At 39.9% G+C, this 17,890-nt stretch overlaps 2 protein-coding genes across 14 annotated transcripts in view; both read left to right on the top strand.

Moving 5' to 3' along the window:
- LOC144013849 (inositol polyphosphate-4-phosphatase type I A-like) overlaps positions 1-11,481 on the top strand; it is a 31,116-nt gene extending 19,635 nt beyond the window's left edge. For 6 of the 11 annotated variants that reach the window (XM_077513149.1, XM_077513148.1, XM_077513147.1 and 3 more), the window contains 11 exons: positions 1,914-2,055; positions 2,730-2,915; positions 3,310-3,375; positions 4,428-4,600; positions 4,693-4,816; positions 4,941-5,008; positions 5,177-5,376; positions 5,687-5,784; positions 5,868-5,980; positions 6,765-6,919; positions 8,353-9,135. In XM_077513149.1, the coding sequence (XP_077369275.1) occupies positions 1,914-2,055; positions 2,730-2,915; positions 3,310-3,375; positions 4,428-4,600; positions 4,693-4,816; positions 4,941-5,008; positions 5,177-5,376; positions 5,687-5,784; positions 5,868-5,980; positions 6,765-6,919; positions 8,353-8,533 (1,506 nt within the window). In that variant the 3' untranslated portion in view covers positions 8,534-9,135. Of the gene's footprint in view, positions 1-1,913; positions 2,056-2,729; positions 2,916-3,309; positions 3,376-4,427; positions 4,601-4,692; positions 4,817-4,940; positions 5,009-5,176; positions 5,377-5,686; positions 5,785-5,867; positions 5,981-6,764; positions 6,920-8,352; positions 9,136-10,703 lie in introns of those variants that run through there. The other 5 variants (XM_077513153.1, XM_077513155.1, XM_077513154.1 and 2 more) reach the window with 2 other exon arrangements.
- LOC144013852 (D-beta-hydroxybutyrate dehydrogenase, mitochondrial-like) lies at positions 10,710-17,383 on the top strand. Of its 3 annotated transcripts, XM_077513157.1 has the most exons (6): positions 12,481-13,684; positions 13,852-13,947; positions 14,058-14,481; positions 14,574-14,726; positions 16,135-16,268; positions 16,469-17,383. In XM_077513157.1, exons 2-6 carry the CDS (start codon positions 13,930-13,932, stop codon positions 16,832-16,834), a joined length of 1,095 nt encoding a protein of 364 aa, XP_077369283.1. In that variant the 5' UTR covers positions 12,481-13,684; positions 13,852-13,929; the 3' UTR covers positions 16,835-17,383. The 3 variants fall into 3 exon arrangements, with proteins under 3 accessions (XP_077369284.1, XP_077369283.1, XP_077369282.1); XM_077513158.1 differs by lacking the exons at positions 12,481-13,684; positions 13,852-13,947 and adding an exon at positions 10,710-10,857; XM_077513156.1 differs by lacking the exon at positions 13,852-13,947.
- The last annotated feature ends 507 nt before the right edge of the window (positions 17,384-17,890 follow it).

The raw sequence follows: 17,890 nt of genomic DNA, 5'->3' as shown, positions 1-17,890 counted from the left end.
CAGGTCTTGACATGGTCCAGGTCAAGTCTAAAGTCAGTCGGATGAAATGTGTAGGAGAAGTGGGCAAAAGTATGCCCCCTGAAAATGTGCAAAAATCGTCAAAAATGGGACATTCAAAAATTCATAGCTCACTTCCTGTTCATTTTAGCACATGGGTCCAAGAGACTTTTTTGTAGGTCTTGGACTCCCTCATACACCTAAAAATTTTCGTAGATCTTGCTTAAACGTACAATCGGGGCTGCTTCGTTAAAAATTTCTAGGGGGCGCTATTGAGTCATTTTTGTAAAAATAGGACAATACATGATAAAATATTGCTCATTTTGCCAGGCTAGATGTGTGTGCCAAGTTTCATGAGTTTCTGTGCATGTTTAGACCATCAAACCTAGCGTTGTTTTCTTGGCGAACAGTGCTTAGCCACGCCCACAGCGATTCGCGAAAACTCACAAACTTCGTGTTGTGACATCATGAAGGCCGAAACCCCCATCTGAGCAAATATGAGGTTGGTCCAGTTAACGTGTTTGGAGAAAAATGTACAAGAAAATTCGTAAGAAAAAAAATTGCCACTAGGTGGCGCTATCAGTTAGATGAAATGTAAGTTAGTAGATGTCTTTAGAGCTGGACTCTCATCAAATGTGTGAAATTTTGAGAAGATAGGATCATCTCGGTCAAGTTAATGCAGCTTTTATTGTCACGAAAAATCTTCAGACTTTGCGTCACCGTAGCGGCCACGCCCTTTGGCGAAAAGTTACAATATTCGGTGTGGGGCATCACCAACATCTTAAGGCTTTTCTGACCAATTTTCAACTGGATCCCTTCAACGAGCTCAGCACAGTAGCTAAAAACGTAAAGTATGACATTTATTGTAACCACTAGGTGGCGCTATATGTATAACTGAATTTTGTCATATAGATGTTTTCAGGCCGTGACTATTACGTTGCCTGAGAAGTTTGAGATTTTTTGGAGCTTGTACATGGGAGTTATTCAGCATTTGCTCTTTCTGGACAAATGAAATTTTAAAGGCAATATTTGATGCCCCGCCCCCGTCATATAGTATTTCGAAAAGGCAAGATTTTTTCCCCAGTTGTTCTCTCAGGTCTTGAGATGATAAATGCCAAGTTTGAAGTCAATTGGATGAAAAATGTTTGCAAAGGGGGAAAAAGCATGACCACAGTGAATGTGCCAAAATAGGCCAAAATTGGACATTAAAAAATTCATAGCTCACTTCCTGTACATTTTAGCTACATGGTCCCAATAGACTTTTTTGTGCGTCTCGGGGTGCTACACGTGCCTGCCAATTTTCGTTGCTCTAGCTCAAACGTGCCGAGCTTGGTTTTTATTTTTCTATGCTAGGGGGCGCTATAGAGTCGCGTTGTTATGACGACTTCATAATATCAAATTTTTCGCCGGGCCTGAGGAGTGTGCAAAGTTTGGTGAGTTTTCGTAAATGTTTAGGTACCCAAAATCGTGATCGTTTACGGAGAAGAAGAAGAAGAAGAAGAAGAAGAATAATAATAATAATAATAATAATCCGATCGAAAAACAATAGGGACCTCGCAGCGGTAGCTGCTCGGGCCCTAATAATAATTCGACGAAAAACAATAGGGACCTCGCAGCGGTCGCTGCTCGGGCCCTAATAATCATTAAAGTACATAATTTCTATAACTGTTAATTTCATTCATTCAGTGGTGTCCATGAAATGATCCAAGCCCTAATGACATGGGTAACATAGAATTAGATCAGAGCTCTAAATTTGCATAAATGCCGATTTTCATACAGATGAGACTCATCTGTCAATTTTTCCGTTTAATTCTGAGGGGACATTTATGTCACTGGATTTTCCTCTGTGCGATCGAAGATGAGCAGGTGCGTACGTGATATATTTGCGATGTCTGCCTCTCTACATGTGGTGTCAGGAAAAAGTGTGGCTGAATGTGGACAAATCTCTGGAGTGCATCATCCAGCGTGTAGACAAGCTGCTCCAGAAAGAAAGGAAGCCAGACGACGGCGTTCAAGACAGAGTCCACATGGGCCTGCATGGCGCTTGTGTTAAGAAGGGTAACACATCCATACAGACAAAATATAACACTTAAAGAGGTTATATTGTGGAAAATTGACTTTTAAATTGACCAGTTCAGTTGGATGGATTGGTGGATTTTTTAATTGCTATATTTAAGTAATTAAGTGGTAGCTTTCTGGAGTACCTACAGTTCTCACCCATCAACCTTTAAAATAATTTACCAAGTGAATCCTTCTCTGTATATATTTCCCCCCAGATCAGTTTTGCCCACTTAGCAACTATGTCACTGTATTTAGACTTCTCTGATGCACCAACTTGCAATATGATTTGCTACAAATGTAGTGACTTTTTGTTTCGATTTTCTCTGACCATGATTTGGCAACGAAGTTGAGTGATCCGCCAATTTCAAACAGTAAATTATCCACACTATGTAACCACTATGTAAAAGCCAAATGGTAAGAAGAGCTGCAGTCAGTTTTGTTGGATGCATATTATTATAAGGTACTTGATTTTTTTTTTATTTTTTTTTTAAAGATTAGTTTCTCAGCAATTAGTTCTGAGACAAGACCGCCCCCTCAAAACAACTTGATTCCAGTGAGGCAAAATTAAGACACCTGGAAACTCATTTAAATTGACCTCCAAAAAATGCACAATATGTCTTCTTGAAATGATTACCTGACTATGACCAAATCTGTATTGTGGCTGTGAAAAGGGGACGGAAAAAGAAGAGCTTTTTGGATCAACCCGGGAAGTTCATTTCAAGAGTGTCCATCATCACCTTCATTATCATCACCTTTCCCCCCATCATCATCATCATGCTCCTCCTCATCACCATCATCATCATCCTCTTTGCCCGCCATCTCATCTGTATGCACTCCGAACCCTGAACAAAATACCTGTAGGTTTATCATACTTGTGTGCACTTTTTCTGCATCTACCTGTTTCTATGTTTCCCTCACCACATCCAAGCGCCCTCTTGAGGTCTTTTGGAATCTGTTGCTATTATGTACTTTTCTCTAGAACAGTGATTCTCAAACTTATTACACTAAATACCACCTCAAAAAAAATTCTTAGCTCTCCATGATCTTTGTTTGAAAATTTGCCAGTTTAGTTAACGCAAAAACTGACATACTTGCAGGAATTGAAAGAGAAACCCAGATATCTTAAATAATAATTTTCTGAGCTATTATATTAAATTGGAAAATTTACTTTTTGTGATCAGTGAGCCATATTTTTTTTGCTAACTATCTACGGTGCACATTGATTTTTGTGTGTGTTTATTTGGCTTACAGCGCCCTCCAATCATGCATGTTGCACCTCAGCCGATGGAAGCCCCAACGTTGAGGAGGCGTACCCAGGTAAGACTTGTCTGGAAGCCTCACCAGCACACCACAACTTCTCACTTTCATGGCTGTCCCTCTCTTTTAGACTGTATAAACAAATAAGGGGGAAAAATCTATAAGATAAATATTCCATACTGACTCAAGATGTACTTCGGGTTTTGCAAGTTATAGGGAAATATTAAACCTCATTTAATTCCATCACATTTACCTTATATTAATCCATCAAAAAGTGTATACCGAAATACATTATGTTCATACAATGACACATGTATAATATCCCCAAAGATGATCATCATACAGTATCTACTACCTATTAACACGTATTCTGTGCATAGGCTACATTTATCCATACACCCAACATACCCATTTGTTACTATACACAAATGTACATCAATTACTCTTCGCAATCGCCCCCATGAATATTAACTCATTTGGTCCCAAAAACGAATACATATGTTCTATTTTAAACTTTGTGTCCCAAAGACGCATTTATACGTTTTTATGCTTTTTTTTTCTTCTTTTTTTTAATCCTAGAGCATACAGAAGGCTTTGATGCAGCTTCTGAACTGCAGAGAACGGTTGAAGCAATGGTAGTAATGACAAAAATGGCCAGCAGGTAGGCGCAGAGTATAACAGATCAACCAGGGCCATGTTGCAAACAAGCTGATTTCCCCATAGTTCTAAACAGATTTGTGAATAATGATGAAACTTAGCTATATTCTAATGCTAATTGCTGCAAAACGGAAACAGATATAAATATACTTTTTTTTTCCTGATGAAAGAAGAGACTCTAATCTTTCTTTTGGTAGGTTCCATGTTTTTATAGCAATATAACACAATATTCTGCCGGCCTTCCAAAATCAGTCAAAATCCAGTAAAACAGCTGCAAACAAAGGGGGTTGCTTCAGTGAAAATGAATACGTTAATAGATTTGATGGAAAAACTATTGAGGTAGCATTTTCCAGATATCCCACATTATGAATGGTCCTGTAAGATAATTGACTATCATGAGTTATACTTGAGAAATGGTCACTAAGGTCGACTTTGTTGTATGTGTGTGATTCCAGGAGAGTGGAGTGAGGCGCTGTACCCTCTCCTCACCACTCTCACTGACTGTGTTGCCATGATGAGTGACAAGGCCAAAAAGTCCATGGTCTTTCTACTGATGCAGGACATTGCCCCGACCATCGCCATGGACGTGTCCCTGCAGTACCGCCGTGACGTTGTATTCTGCCAAGCGGTCAGTTGATTGTTAGTGTGAGTGTTGTGTACGCTGCACGTATATACTGTACAACAAGTTGACGTGTGTGGGTATGTTTGTGTGTGTTGCAGCTTACTGCCCTCATCTGCGGCTTCATTATCAAACTGAGGAACTGCCTACGTGATAATGGATTTCTTCGGCAGCTGTCCACCATTGGCTTGTTGGCTGAGTTTGAGTCCCTACTCAGCACTTATGGTACTACAAATCATGCATTCAACTCATTATGCCACTGCGTCTGATCGAGTAGATACTCTATGCTCTCAGCTGAACTGCTGTTGTACATTACTTCAGCATTCAACATTATTTGACATGTTTTTAGGAGAGGAACTGGCCATGTTGGAGGACATGAGCGTCGGCATCATGGATCTGCGAAATGTTACCTTTAAGGTAGGACGAGCTGTGAACTGTGAGTCTTTCATTAGTGTATATGACAGAATTTTAAAGTTGCATGTGTGAGATGTTATCCTAAATTATGCCCCTGATAACTCCTCATATACAGTATGTTCTTGCCGCGTAGCCGCATGACAAATAGCAACATTTCGTGTGATCTTGAAGGTCACACAGGCGACGGGCAGCTCCGCCCTGGATATGCTGCCTATCATCACGGGCAACCGCGACGGCTTCAATGTCCGCATCCCCCTGCCTGGAAGCATGTTTGACGCGTTGCCACGGGAAATCCAGAGCGGCATGCTACTGAGGGTCCAGCCGGTGCACTTCAACGTCGGCATCAACGAGCAGCAAACGCTGGCAGAGAAGTGAGTGCGGAGGGAGGATGGTTCGTGCGGCTTGACTCACAAGTACAAAAATGCTGCTGTTATTTTAATTTTAATTTTTTTTTATTTTTTTTTAGGGGCTGTAATAGATTAATGACATTTCAATTCATTTCAATGGGAAAATTGATTTGACTCATTCAGTGCCATTGACGGCTATAGACGTAAAAAATCCACTATAACTGGGATGGCATTGAATGAGTTGATCATTAATTTAAAATAAAATAAAAATCAAGGTGCTATTGTATATGTTAGGTGACTCTGGATTAGAAAAGTATGTGTGTGCATGTTGCAGGTTTGGAGACACATCCCTTCAGGAGCTCATCAACATGGAGAGTCTGACGAGACTCAATTCTTACTATGAACAGTTTAAAGAAGTCCTGCCTGAGGACTGTAAGAGCTCGGCATTACATTGACAGAAACGTCTCAAAATCCATCACCATGGTAACGCCAATAAAATGTCTTCCGGCCCACAGGCCTCCCCAGGTCTTCTTCTCAGACCTGTCTTCCCGAGCTGCTCAAGTTTTTGGGGAAGAACGTGGAAGCGCGGAAAAACAAGAACGTGGACATCCTGTGGCAGGCGGCCGAGGTGAACTTCCTGTTTTTAAGATGAGATGATCCCCAGGGGTGAAATTCAATGCAAAGGTCAAACCAAAGGCAGAACATGGCTTCGCCTTGCGTTTCTCACGGCAGAGAAGAGCAAGGGGTTCCTCCTCTTATAGAAAAAGAATGTATGATTATCTCTAGTCAATCAGGCGGCCTGTGTTTATTCTAAAACTTTGGCTAAATGTTAAATGCTATTTCTATCTTGGTTCACAGATCAACAGCTGTAAACAAGTAAATACACTTATATGCCAACTTCCTTGCTCTCAATTCCTAATCCTGCTGCTTTTGGTGGGCACAAAGGTTATGCTTCTGGCTGGAATCAGTTGCTATCTCTACCTGCTTTATCTATCACTGTCTCCATGAGTCAGACTTTCTGATTAGATTTCATCTCATTTCATCCAAAAAGACTGTTGAGGTCTGCTAATCAAACATTATTGACTGTTCCAGAGTCCAAGTTAAAAACTAAGGGTGATCGAGCCTTTTCAGTTAAAGCTCCTAGACTCTGGAACAACCTCCCAAACAATATTCGAAATGCCAAGTTTTTAACGTCTTTTAAGTCGCTTTTAAAGAAATTTTTTTTTTAGGCTTGCTTTTACTGATTTTATAGTTCGTATATTCGCATGTACCGGTATGTTTTATATTATTATATTAATATTTTCTATGTCCAATTTTCTTTTAACTTTGTTTGTAAAGCACTTTGGTTGAAAGGTGCTTCATAAATAAACTTATTATATTATCTCATCATTTGTCTTCTCTACTGATCTCAGATCTGTCGGCGACTGCATGGGGTTCGTTTCACAAGCTGTAAAAGTGCCAAGGACCGGACGGCCATGTCGGTCACCTTGGAGCAGTGCCTGATCCTGCAGCATGAGCACGGCATGGCGCCACAGGTCTTCACTCAGGCGCTCGACTGTATGCGCAGGTAAGACACCAACTTTCTTGTCGCGCTTCACTGCTTGATATATGGCTCGGGCTCTGTATCTTTTTTTTTTTTTTTTATTAGATTTGGATATCATTTTGCTCACCATCATCCCTTGTTACTTCCTTTTCCCCACCACTCCTGCTTTTTATTGAGCTATTTGCTGTCGCATGCTAATTGAAGAGTGTGCAATCAGCAGTGGGGATTCGAACTAGCAAATACATTACACAATAGTGAAGCCTTGCTTGTTTGGGATGTTTATGGATTTCTTTGCCTAACCTATCTTCTGTTATTCATTCACTAAAAGTACTATTCTGCGTATTTATTTGTGCTAGCGTGTTATTTAGGCTAGCTAATACTGACGATGAGCCTCATGTGAAGGCGTTTTGTTTGTGTTGAAAATTCAACAACTGAATGCAGTTGTATATGTAACATGGGTTTACGATTGTGTACATAAGATGCATAATGTCGATGCTTGGCTGAATATTCTTCAATCCGTTAGAGACCACAGTAAATAAATCCAAACAGAATACCTGGCATTTTTGCTACATTGCTGCCATATTGAGGCATCTGTATGGCAAAATGGCAAATGGCACTTATTTTATATAGCACTTTTCCACCTTACAAGGCCCTCAAAGCGCTTTACATTTTGACTACCCATTCACCTACTGATGACGCAGCATCAGGAGCAAATTGGGGGTTCAGTATCTTGCTCAAGGATACTTCGACGTGGTCACAATGGCATGGGATCGAACCCACAACCTCTGGGTTGGGAGACGACCAACATACCACTGATCCACACCGCCCCCGTAGGCAATTATAAAGCCCTTTTACAGGTGGTGTCAGTCTGTGGATTTTCACAATGATAATAGTAGGGGTTCACTGTATTATTGCTTCACCAAATGCAAAAAAAGAGCATGTGTGTTCCAGCTGGAGATATGTGTATCTCGATCTTTTAGTTTGCACCCCCTCAACTTTTCCTCATCAGCCGGCAAGCATGAAAAAAAAAACCCATCTTGCTCATTTGAACTTGAGCCTCTCACACACTCTTCCCAACATGTTTACGCTATAAAAACTGACAATCTTAGCGTTACTTATTAACATTTACTAATATTCATCTTTCTGAATTTTCTCTTATGTTCTCTCTTTCTTCTTTTCCCAATTCCTGTTTCCTATGCGTTTGACTATCATGTCACTCATCTTTTTTGAGATCCTTTATGGTCATACATGTTGTTTTTCTGGCATTGTTGCATCATTGCATCACTTCTACATGCTGTATGTTTATTTTGGCGTCCTCTCCTGCCCTTCACTTCTCGTTTCCTGCCTTTCACTTGTTGCTCCTTCTGTACCACCCCCAACCCGGCTTCTTTCGTCACCCCTCCTGCACCTTTTCATGATTCGTGGCCCCTTGCCCCTCCTGCCCCCCTAACCCTCAGCATTGGGACAAGGGAGGGCGTGATCCAGAAGAACCTGAGCGGCTTACTGCCGGTGCGTGACTTCCGCATGGATCCCAGCCTCCTGTACTCGCTGCCTCTGCTGGCCCTCAGTCCCAACCTCCTGGTGGCTTGGATCTTCCTCAGCGTGACTTTTCTCTTGGCAAGACTCCGCTGCAGCTGAGTGGGCTGAGCACCCGGCCCGATTTTGTTGTGATGACAGTACTCACCACAAGGGGGTGCCATTGTCCTGCGTGAACTCTACTGCATGTACAACTGACGCCTCAGCCACAGAAATATCCTCTTTCCTGTCTATCTTACAGACTTGATCTTAGTATCATTAATATGCAGCAGTTAATTCATGTTCGACTGTGGTCACTCTCCATGAGTAAGCTGTGGTCATGCTCACAACTGTTTTCTTTGCCACAAAGCACTTTGGGTGATTGACAGTGTCGTGACCTTCATGGTTTGCGGTGTATTACATAATTTCTGTAGGTGGCCTGTTGAAAGACTGTCCAAAACTGGCAAACAGCCCATATTGAAATTCATCTAAGTTTGCACAAATATGACATTTAGGCATTTAAATAATTACTTGTCTTGTCTTCATGCACTTTTGCACATTATCTTCATGCAAGAGCAGGTTTACATTGATGCCAGAGATAGGTAGGATGGTAGGATGTACTATGCACTAGTTTCTGCCGTAGATTAATGCACCTTGAATTATTATTTTTTTATGTAAAATGACTACTAAGATTTTAGCTCTAACAATATGGTTGAATGTTGTTGTTTTTTGGGGGGGGGTTTTACCACTCAGAGCAAAAGTCAGCAAAAAGTAGCCAGCAATTCTCTGTTCCTCCACTCCTTTTTGTAGCCTGTTCAAGATCACAGGGAATCTGATGCCTATCCCAACTCACCCTGGACTGATCACTTTACCCCTAATATACACCTTCCTCTACTACAATTGAGTAAATCTAACTTGGTATGGTGGCAAGTGATGTTGCTTTTGCTGCATGTCGAGAGAGGCAAAATTCTAGATTATTTACGACAATGTAGTTTGTCCAAGTGGGAATGCTGGCAATTTTTAAGACTTTCGGGAAGAATTTTAGTGGACGCAAACAGTTTTTCATGTCACCAAGAACTTTTGAAGATGTTCATAATTTATTAGTGTCACTGGTCTTCCTCTAATGCGGGGCCTGAAACCCTGTGCTAAGATAGTGAACATGCTTTCCATCCATTCAGTTTCTGTATTGCGAGACAACGGAGTTTCTGTGAGGCAGTTTTTGCCTCTATTCCACTGAGTGCCCACTACAGAATTTACCCATTATTTTTGCTTTAATTTTTGTTTGTTTGTTTTTAATTTGACTCATGAATGAATGCATGTTTGTGTAAAAGGAAATGAAGATAATTGGCAGTCAGCTGACTCCCAAAAGGTTAAAGACCTTGCTTTTGATATATAATTCTGTTCATTTGAAATGTCAAAATGAATTATTTTTGGTATGTATTTATTTATGCAGTATGTATACTTAATTTTATGGCTTGTTCTGAACTACCTCTGAAAGTATTTATGTAAAATCAATGAAAGTACGAGAATTAAGCGAAACAATTTGTGTTTGCACGTGTGTGGTTCATAATTATTCTTTTTTTCTGTAATGACACTTAAGTGCTGCCCCTTATTTAAAAAGGCCACCAATCACAAAATAGTTTATTTTTATTGTCTTAAAACTAGTGACATGGTTGATTCGAAAGTACTTGTGCTGTTGGACAGTAATTGTATTGAAATGCTTTTATTGAATTATACATGAAACGTGTACTGTACATAGTATGCGAATATTTAAGGATTATGATGCTTATGCAATAAAGCTGTACATTGCTTCAGGATGATTTTGTGCTTTTACTTGCCTCAGCTCATAATTACATTTGTTCTCATGATCTAATCAGATTGCTGGTACGTCAGCGTTCACAACTACATTTTGTTTTTATACTATTAGACAAGTCACCAGACGTCACTCGTCTTAATTCAATACAATCAGTTCTTTTTCCAGTTTTAACTGTCCAAATGTTGAAATTTGCTGTGGGATACTGAATGTTGCACAAAATATACTTTGGAATGGCCCGGCAGCATTTCCCAGTGCTCCACACGTCGGTCCGCACAAGCTTTTCAGAATCCAGTCAGTGATAATAAATTGCAATGTTCAAAGTCCTTCCCCTACTCACACAAGAGAAAGATCTTTTGGGAAAGAAAAGGCACAATTTTTTCCTATGAATGTGGTAATTGTTGATGTACTCCAAACCTTTCAGCACATATTCAGCGAGTGATTTATTTGTGACTCGCAATGTGTTTCTTGTCTCACCAGTGAGGGTTGCAGACGTGAGAACACCGTGAAGAACGTGGGCTCCAGAAAGTACGCCTTCAACTCTCTGCAACTCAAAGCCTTCCCCAGACACTACCGGCCCCCCGACGGCACCTACGGGAAGGTGGAAACCTGACGGGAATCGACTGCCTTCAGGGTAAAAAAAAAAAAAAAAAAACATCAAATAATCACATACTCACAATTTTAAATCAGTCATGTTCCCAACAATGCTGGACCTCACTGCTGTACAGTGCCTTCATCATAAAAGCCTTCATGGTCAATAGGTAATGCAGTTGCTTTTTTTTTTTTTTTTTCTTCCACAGTGAGCACAACCGAATGCATATGATTGCACAGGTGTGTAGTGTAGCACTTGTTTTGTCATTAAATAATGTGTGACACCTGGTCGGACACAAAAACTGCTTCAGTTCAAAATCATTGGCATGCGATTACAATCGTGAAGCAGAAAGACTTGTGTGTCATATTTAGGCTGAAATATTTATATTTTGTCAAAGGTATGCTGTCAAATGTGTTAATTTACATCTCACTTGTGTCAAATTAATGGAAGAATGGTGATTTACACATATATATATATATATATATATATATATATATATATATATATATATATATATATATATATATATATGTACTTAGATCTCTCTGGGGGGAAGTCATAAAAAAAAAAAAAAGAGTTGTATTTTCCTGTGTTTTTCATGTAATTTATGTCTTCATAATTTAAAGTAGTTACCAGCAGGTTCTAAATAAAAGTTGTCAGACATTGTTCAGTCAAAATATCCTTTCTTGTTACACTCAGCTTTAAGTCGTCACTTGTTTTATTTGTTATCGTTCATTACCAGGGCGACTGGGGGGTGCACAGCTAAAATGTTGCAACTAGGCAAGCGGCAAACAACAAACAGCACATTTTGAAAAGGAAGTGGCATTTATCTGCAACTACTATCATGACCACACGAGGGCGCACTTGTCTAATAACGGATTATTATATGTGCAAGAGGACATCTGCAAACATTTACAATGTATGCATATTTTTTGACAAATTTCCCGATTGTAAGACTAATAAAGATTATTTTATCTTATAAATTTAATAATAATGCATACATTTGTAGAGAATTGTTAAGTTGTATTTTACACCTTTAAAAATGTGCAGAATTTCACAAGTTACTTCATGTTAAAGATTTAGATGGCTCTTAATATGAAAAGAAAAATGCACTGAGCTGTCAAAGTCTTGCAAATGCAATTATGCCATCTAGTGGCAGATAAATGACCGACACAAATCAATATCACACTTGTTTTTTTACAGTACAGTCCATCTTTTAATTTTAACTCAATTTTATGCATTATTATGAAAATACTGTATCAATGAGTAAAAGATGCAACCATACATCTATTTAACTTTTTTTTCCACTTTCATGTTAACAAGAGTATGAAAACTTATTTTACATTTTATTGTACATTTATAACAGATTTGGGATTAATAGTGGGTTAACTATATTGAAGTCATGCGATTAATTACGATTACAAATTTTTATCGCCTGACAGTTTATAACTGGTTCTATATTTAACAGATTTTAACTGACGTTTTGATACCTTCAAGCAAGCTCTGAGAGACTGGTCTGGGGAAATTACAATGTATGTTAGAACTTAAATTATCTGTAATAGCCTGTGACATTTTTTCCAGGTTACACATTGTAATCTAATTTCTGTTTGCTAAAATGTGTGTGTGTGTGTGGGGGGGGGGGGGGGGGGGGGGGGGGGGTTAACCCATGTGATGTCACTGTTGGTTTCAAGCTTATTAGTACAGTATTATATTTTGATGAATCGTCCTTCCAGAGCTGAATGAATTTGACATCACGACTCAAACACGCCGAGTGGTTAGCACGTCCGCCTCCCAGTTCTGAGGACTCCGTTTCGAGTCCAGGCTCCGACCTTCCTGGGTGAAGTTTGCATGTTCTCCCCGTCAAGAAGATGGATGGATGGACTCAAACACGCTGAGAGAGAGAGAGCGAGAGAGAGAGAGAGCGAGAAATTCTTTTTATGGATTTGTCACATGGAGCATTATACGAAGGGATAATCAAAAAGTGTGCCTGGTAGTATTAAAACTGTTGTTAGACTTCCAAGGCTTTGGTTATTTCGAGCATTGTTTCTCAACCTTGGTCCTCAAGTACCCCGATCCAGTCTGTTTTCCATGTCTCCTTCAGACAACACGGCTGAGAATCATAATCAGGCTTCATGCAGAGCTTGCTGATTAGCTGATTGTTTGAAACACCTGTGAAACACAATATTGTGTATATTCCACAATGTTTCAGGCTTTTTTTTTTTTAGGGCTGAGCTATAATCTAATATTGTGATGGACACTTGATCATTAGCTCTAGAAGTTGTGCTCAATGTAATCCATCCAGCTATCAATTTTTTAAACCGCGGTCAGGGGCGTGCTGGAGCCTATCCCAACTATCTTTGGGCAGTAATTGGGGTACACCCTAAACTGCCAATCGCAAGGTGAATGTGTGTGTTCTGGGTGTGCGTGTGTATTTTGACCATTTTTCTGCACATACATACTCAAAATGACAATGGATTTGTTTTTATTCGGGAGTTATATTGTCAGTAGTTGATGGAATAAAGTAAAAATGTTTTACTCAAACATACCCGTTGGCACCATTTTACAGTGTTCTTTGTTTGTTTTTTTCCTTCTCTGCGTGTGATTCCTGGCTTTGGCCGCATGGTGGCGCATGTGCCCCCAAGAAGTAATTAAATGACGCTCAAGGTAATGAGTGTCAGGTGTGGGTAAACCTTGGCAGTTTTTTTTTGTTTTTTTTTAACTACACACCGTTGTGGAAAGCTTCGTGGTGTGATTTGAATATTAATGGAAAGAGATTGGGCATTATTGAAATTAAGTTGTTTTTGACAACACAGACGACCAGTCATTTTTGGTTTGTTGTTTTTTGATGCAACGACATGTGTCCGAAGAGGTTTGTCTAGTTCACACTCATACCTCAACAAATATAGCATCTTATTGGAAATACTCTATACTTAGCTAAATCAGAGAATGTCATAACTTTGCAGTGTTGTCTTTTCAATGTGTAAAAAAAAGAACATGCTGTGAATGAGCAGCCTGTTTTGTTCTTGACTTTTTAAGCATTTATCAATGAGATTGCTTCAACTTCAAAAGAGCAGCTTTGAAAAAAATGGAACAAGATAAGGTGTACTCTATGTAATGGAGTCTCTGATGAAGGTGTGTTCTAACATGTCGGTTTGATTAGACATGCCGCATAAAATTTAGTGTGGTGAGGCATTGAAGTCACATGGAAACCTGAACAAATTGTGTTTCAACATTCACATCAGTATAAAGAACTGGCTGATGGGCTTCACCAGCAGATTCTTCACAGTGTGACTCACGGACGCCTGGCCAACATGAACGCCTCTTTATCTACTTACCAACTCCTCGGAATCATCCCCATCTTGGCCGTCATTCTCCTGGTCTTTGGTCAAATGTTTTCCCGCCGGCGCTGCAATCCCCATGTGGATGGCCGTGGCTCCGCCGTGCTGATAACGGGCTGTGACAGCGGCTTTGGATACGAGCTTGCTCGATGCTTGGACCACATGGGTTTTGTGGTCTTTGCCGGCTGTTTGTTTCCACAGGGAATGGGTGCCCAAAACCTGGCCAGAGGGAGTTATGGTAATTTGAAAATCCTCAAACTGGATGTTACCAGTGACGAGGATGTGCAGCAGGCGAAGAAGATTGTCAAGGAGAACCTGCCGGAAAAAGGTGAGAACAGAAAACGTGATTATTTCTGGAAATTGTTATTTATTGTATGTGGAGCAGTTCTGAGAGTTCATCAAATTTCTGCTTGTCTGCAGGCCTGTGGGCAGTGGTGAACAACGCCGGCGTTTCAGACTGGGCTGAGATAGAGTGGAGCACAATTGAAGACTTCCGCCACACGGTGGACATCAACCTCCTTGGCGCCATCAGAACGACTGTCGCGTTCCTGCCTTTGGTGAGGGCTGCAAAAGGTAAAGAATAGTGATGCACCCATATGGCTTTTTCAAGGCTGATATGATTATTAGTAGTCGAGGAGGACGATAACCGATATTTCAAGACGATATTCATTTGCAGTAAAAGTGAAAATATTAGCCTTAAATTTTACTTTTTCTTTTCATTTTAAACTATTGACAGCTTTGTTTAATAATTATAACAAAATTGCAGGAAGCTTCCAGGGTCATCAGCAAATCTTAAGTTAAATTAAATACTAAACAAAATACCTAAAATTTTCTACTCTCTGTAAATAAAGTTTTCCAAAATGTCAATATTACTTAATTTTAACTTTTTTTTTTTTTTTTTTTGTAAAGGAATTACACCACCATATTTTGAGCCCTTCCAACAGTTAGCTATAGGCATACACTTATTTAATCTTACCTTTGACACCATGGCGATGTAATTTTTAATGAAATATTAGGTGTTTTGCTGGGGGGTTTTTTTGTCACGCGGAAGTAAAACGCCCGGTTCAAAACCCCGCCTCTCCCCGTGTGACAGCCGACTGCTGTCTGCTGTCGGAGCTCTGGGTCTGAGCACTCTTTCAATGGTCACGCAACTTGACGCAAGCCAATTCTTCAATAATCATTAGAAACAATACGGCTCCTTTCTACAAAAAATCTGAGAGGAGAGAGAAGAAGAGAGAGGAAAGGAGGGAAAAATCCTGGGTTGGTTTTGAACCAGGTACTTGCTGCTTATACAGAGCAAGCGCACTAACCACTATACTATTCATTCAGGTAGGTTCAATAGTGCTAAGGTTTTACTAGTACTTTACACGTGTCAGCCAGAGGCTTTCTGGGATTTTAAGACAATTGTCATTGCACTTTGGCATTTCAAAGGTAAAGGATAATTAATAATAATAAGGATAATTAATAATGGAGGAAAGCACTACATCGGTGATGTTTTTGGTGATGAATTAGCATTTTAACATGGCTTAATTAAAGCTCCAAAAAGTAGATTTTTCATGTTGCTGTCCCTTTAAAAATAAAAAGTGAAGAGAGTTCCTAGTGTCAGCATCATTTTTTTTTATAGTGGAAATTTACATAGATCCATAAATGAAAAGTTGCTGTATCTCACTGTGCGACAAATACAAGCGAATGTAGCTAATTTATTTATTTATTTATTTTTATCAGGGTTCGTAAAAGGTTTCAAAAGATCTTTGCAGACAGTGAAAAATGTCTGAGTATGGTCAAAATGTTTTGTGACAAAAGCTGTCTGTGAACATCTTACAAAGTCTGATGAAAACCCTAAATTCACTACGTTCGCAAGCATTCGACGCTCAGTGAGATACCAGGTCTAAAGAATCAAGGCCAACCCAATCTTTGATATTTCTCTCGCATTCATGTCACAGCACCGTTGGTCATTTACTGTTCGTCCCGACTGCCGCAGGCCGAGTGGTTTTCGTGTCGAGCATCTTCTCTTTCTTCAACTGCCTGAACATGGGAAGCTACAGTGTGTCCAAACGAGGACTGGAAGCGTTTGCTGACTGCTTACGGGTGGAAATGGACAGCTTTGGTGTGAAGGTACTTTGTCGAAACAAAACCACAATCAAATCGTGCGACATTTTAGGAAAACAATGTATGTGAAAGCCAGCATATTTTCCACAGTTGTCTTTGTTAGTGTATTAAACTAAAATAATAATAATAATAGTAATAATAGGTCCCTTGCTCCAAGACAAATTTTATCTTCCAGGTGAAAATATGAACCTTGTTTCCCCTCTCAGGTGAGCATCATCCAGCCGGGTAACTTTGGCCAAGCCACCAACATTGTGAAGATGAAGACCCTTTCCGACATTTGGAGAAGGTTCGATGATGAGCGCAAGCGAATCTTCAACCGAGACTACATTGAGCTGGCCATCGAGTACTTTGTGTCCTCATGCAAGATGGGTTTCACTAACGCAGACAAGGTCATTAATGCCATGCTGCACGCCCTTACGGCTCCCCACCCAAAACGTAGATATTTGGTAGTCTCGGCCACGGATCGGGTGTTCTTCCAACTCTACCCTTTTCTCCCCGCTGTTCTCACTGACTCTGTGTTTTCTCTCAGCCCAATGTATGCTAAAAGAAAAGAAATGCTGTATGCGAAGTAGGGAAAAAACTTTTTTTTGTTGTTGTTGTTAAATGGTCACAGTAAAGGGCCTATAGCAAACTAGGGGACGAGTAAATGACCTGTAGTCATAAGTAATCATCTGCATGTCATAAGGCTTTTCTAGCGATCCTCTTTTTTTTCAGACTGTCACAGATTTAGGCTGAGATGTGTTGAAGGATTTGTATTTTATATTTTCCCCTGAGACTTTGGCTAACGCTGCTTCGGAACGTAACGCAAGAAAAAAAAATGACCTCAGCTCTATTCACTTTCCAAAGAATGGTAATTCTTTTGATTCTCTTGAACAAGCTAGCAAATTTCTTGGAGCATTTTTGAGAGTCCTGTTTGTGCTTGTATTTTGTATTTTTGTATTTTCTTGGGGGCTAGGGTGATTGTTCTACTATAGGTCTATATCGTGTGTGTATTAAACTTGCTCTCTGTTCAGCATAGTGTACCTTTTGCAAGAAAGTGTTGTGCTGAAACCAGTTCAACATCATGCCCTTGTGATGCTCTTACTTTGTGGGATCTAATAAAATTGCTTAAACTAGTTTAACCTTTGTTGAGATTCACTTTTATTTTTTTCACTGTGAACTGTATTCTCGAGTGGGATGGCCTCTGGCTCTTGGCACTGCCATCGTTTTCTTTTAAAATACGATACTTTTATTTTGACATGTCAAACCGGAAGTTGCGAGCTTACAGCTGCTCCGTTTTTTTACGCAGCCAATGCCATAGACAAGCACTTGACGACGCGGCTTAAGGCTGTCGAGCTGGTTGCTCTTCGTCGTTATTCCTCGTTTGCAAAAGTTGAGAAAATGGTCAAAGCTGGCTTAAGAAGCTGTTAAAGTATTCATGACTATGATGATTGTCTGTTGAAGACGACTGCCGTTGATTGAGAGTAGGCCAAAGTGTTCTATGGTGTTTTGCTGTGCATAAAACATGTAAAAGGCACTGTAGACTCGCATCCAATCAATGGGCGGTATAGGTATTCACCTTTCTCTATAAGGCCATCTATAAGGTCATTATTGGACTACTGGCCTCATACATTTGCAACTTAATCACA

The sequence above is a fragment of the Festucalex cinctus genome, chromosome 2 (genome assembly GCF_051991245.1).
Source record: "Festucalex cinctus isolate MCC-2025b chromosome 2, RoL_Fcin_1.0, whole genome shotgun sequence".
NCBI classification, from domain to species: Eukaryota; Metazoa; Chordata; class Actinopteri; order Syngnathiformes; family Syngnathidae; genus Festucalex; species Festucalex cinctus.
Note: the sequence above shows the minus strand (reverse complement) of the source record. Positions and strands in the feature narration are given on the sequence as shown.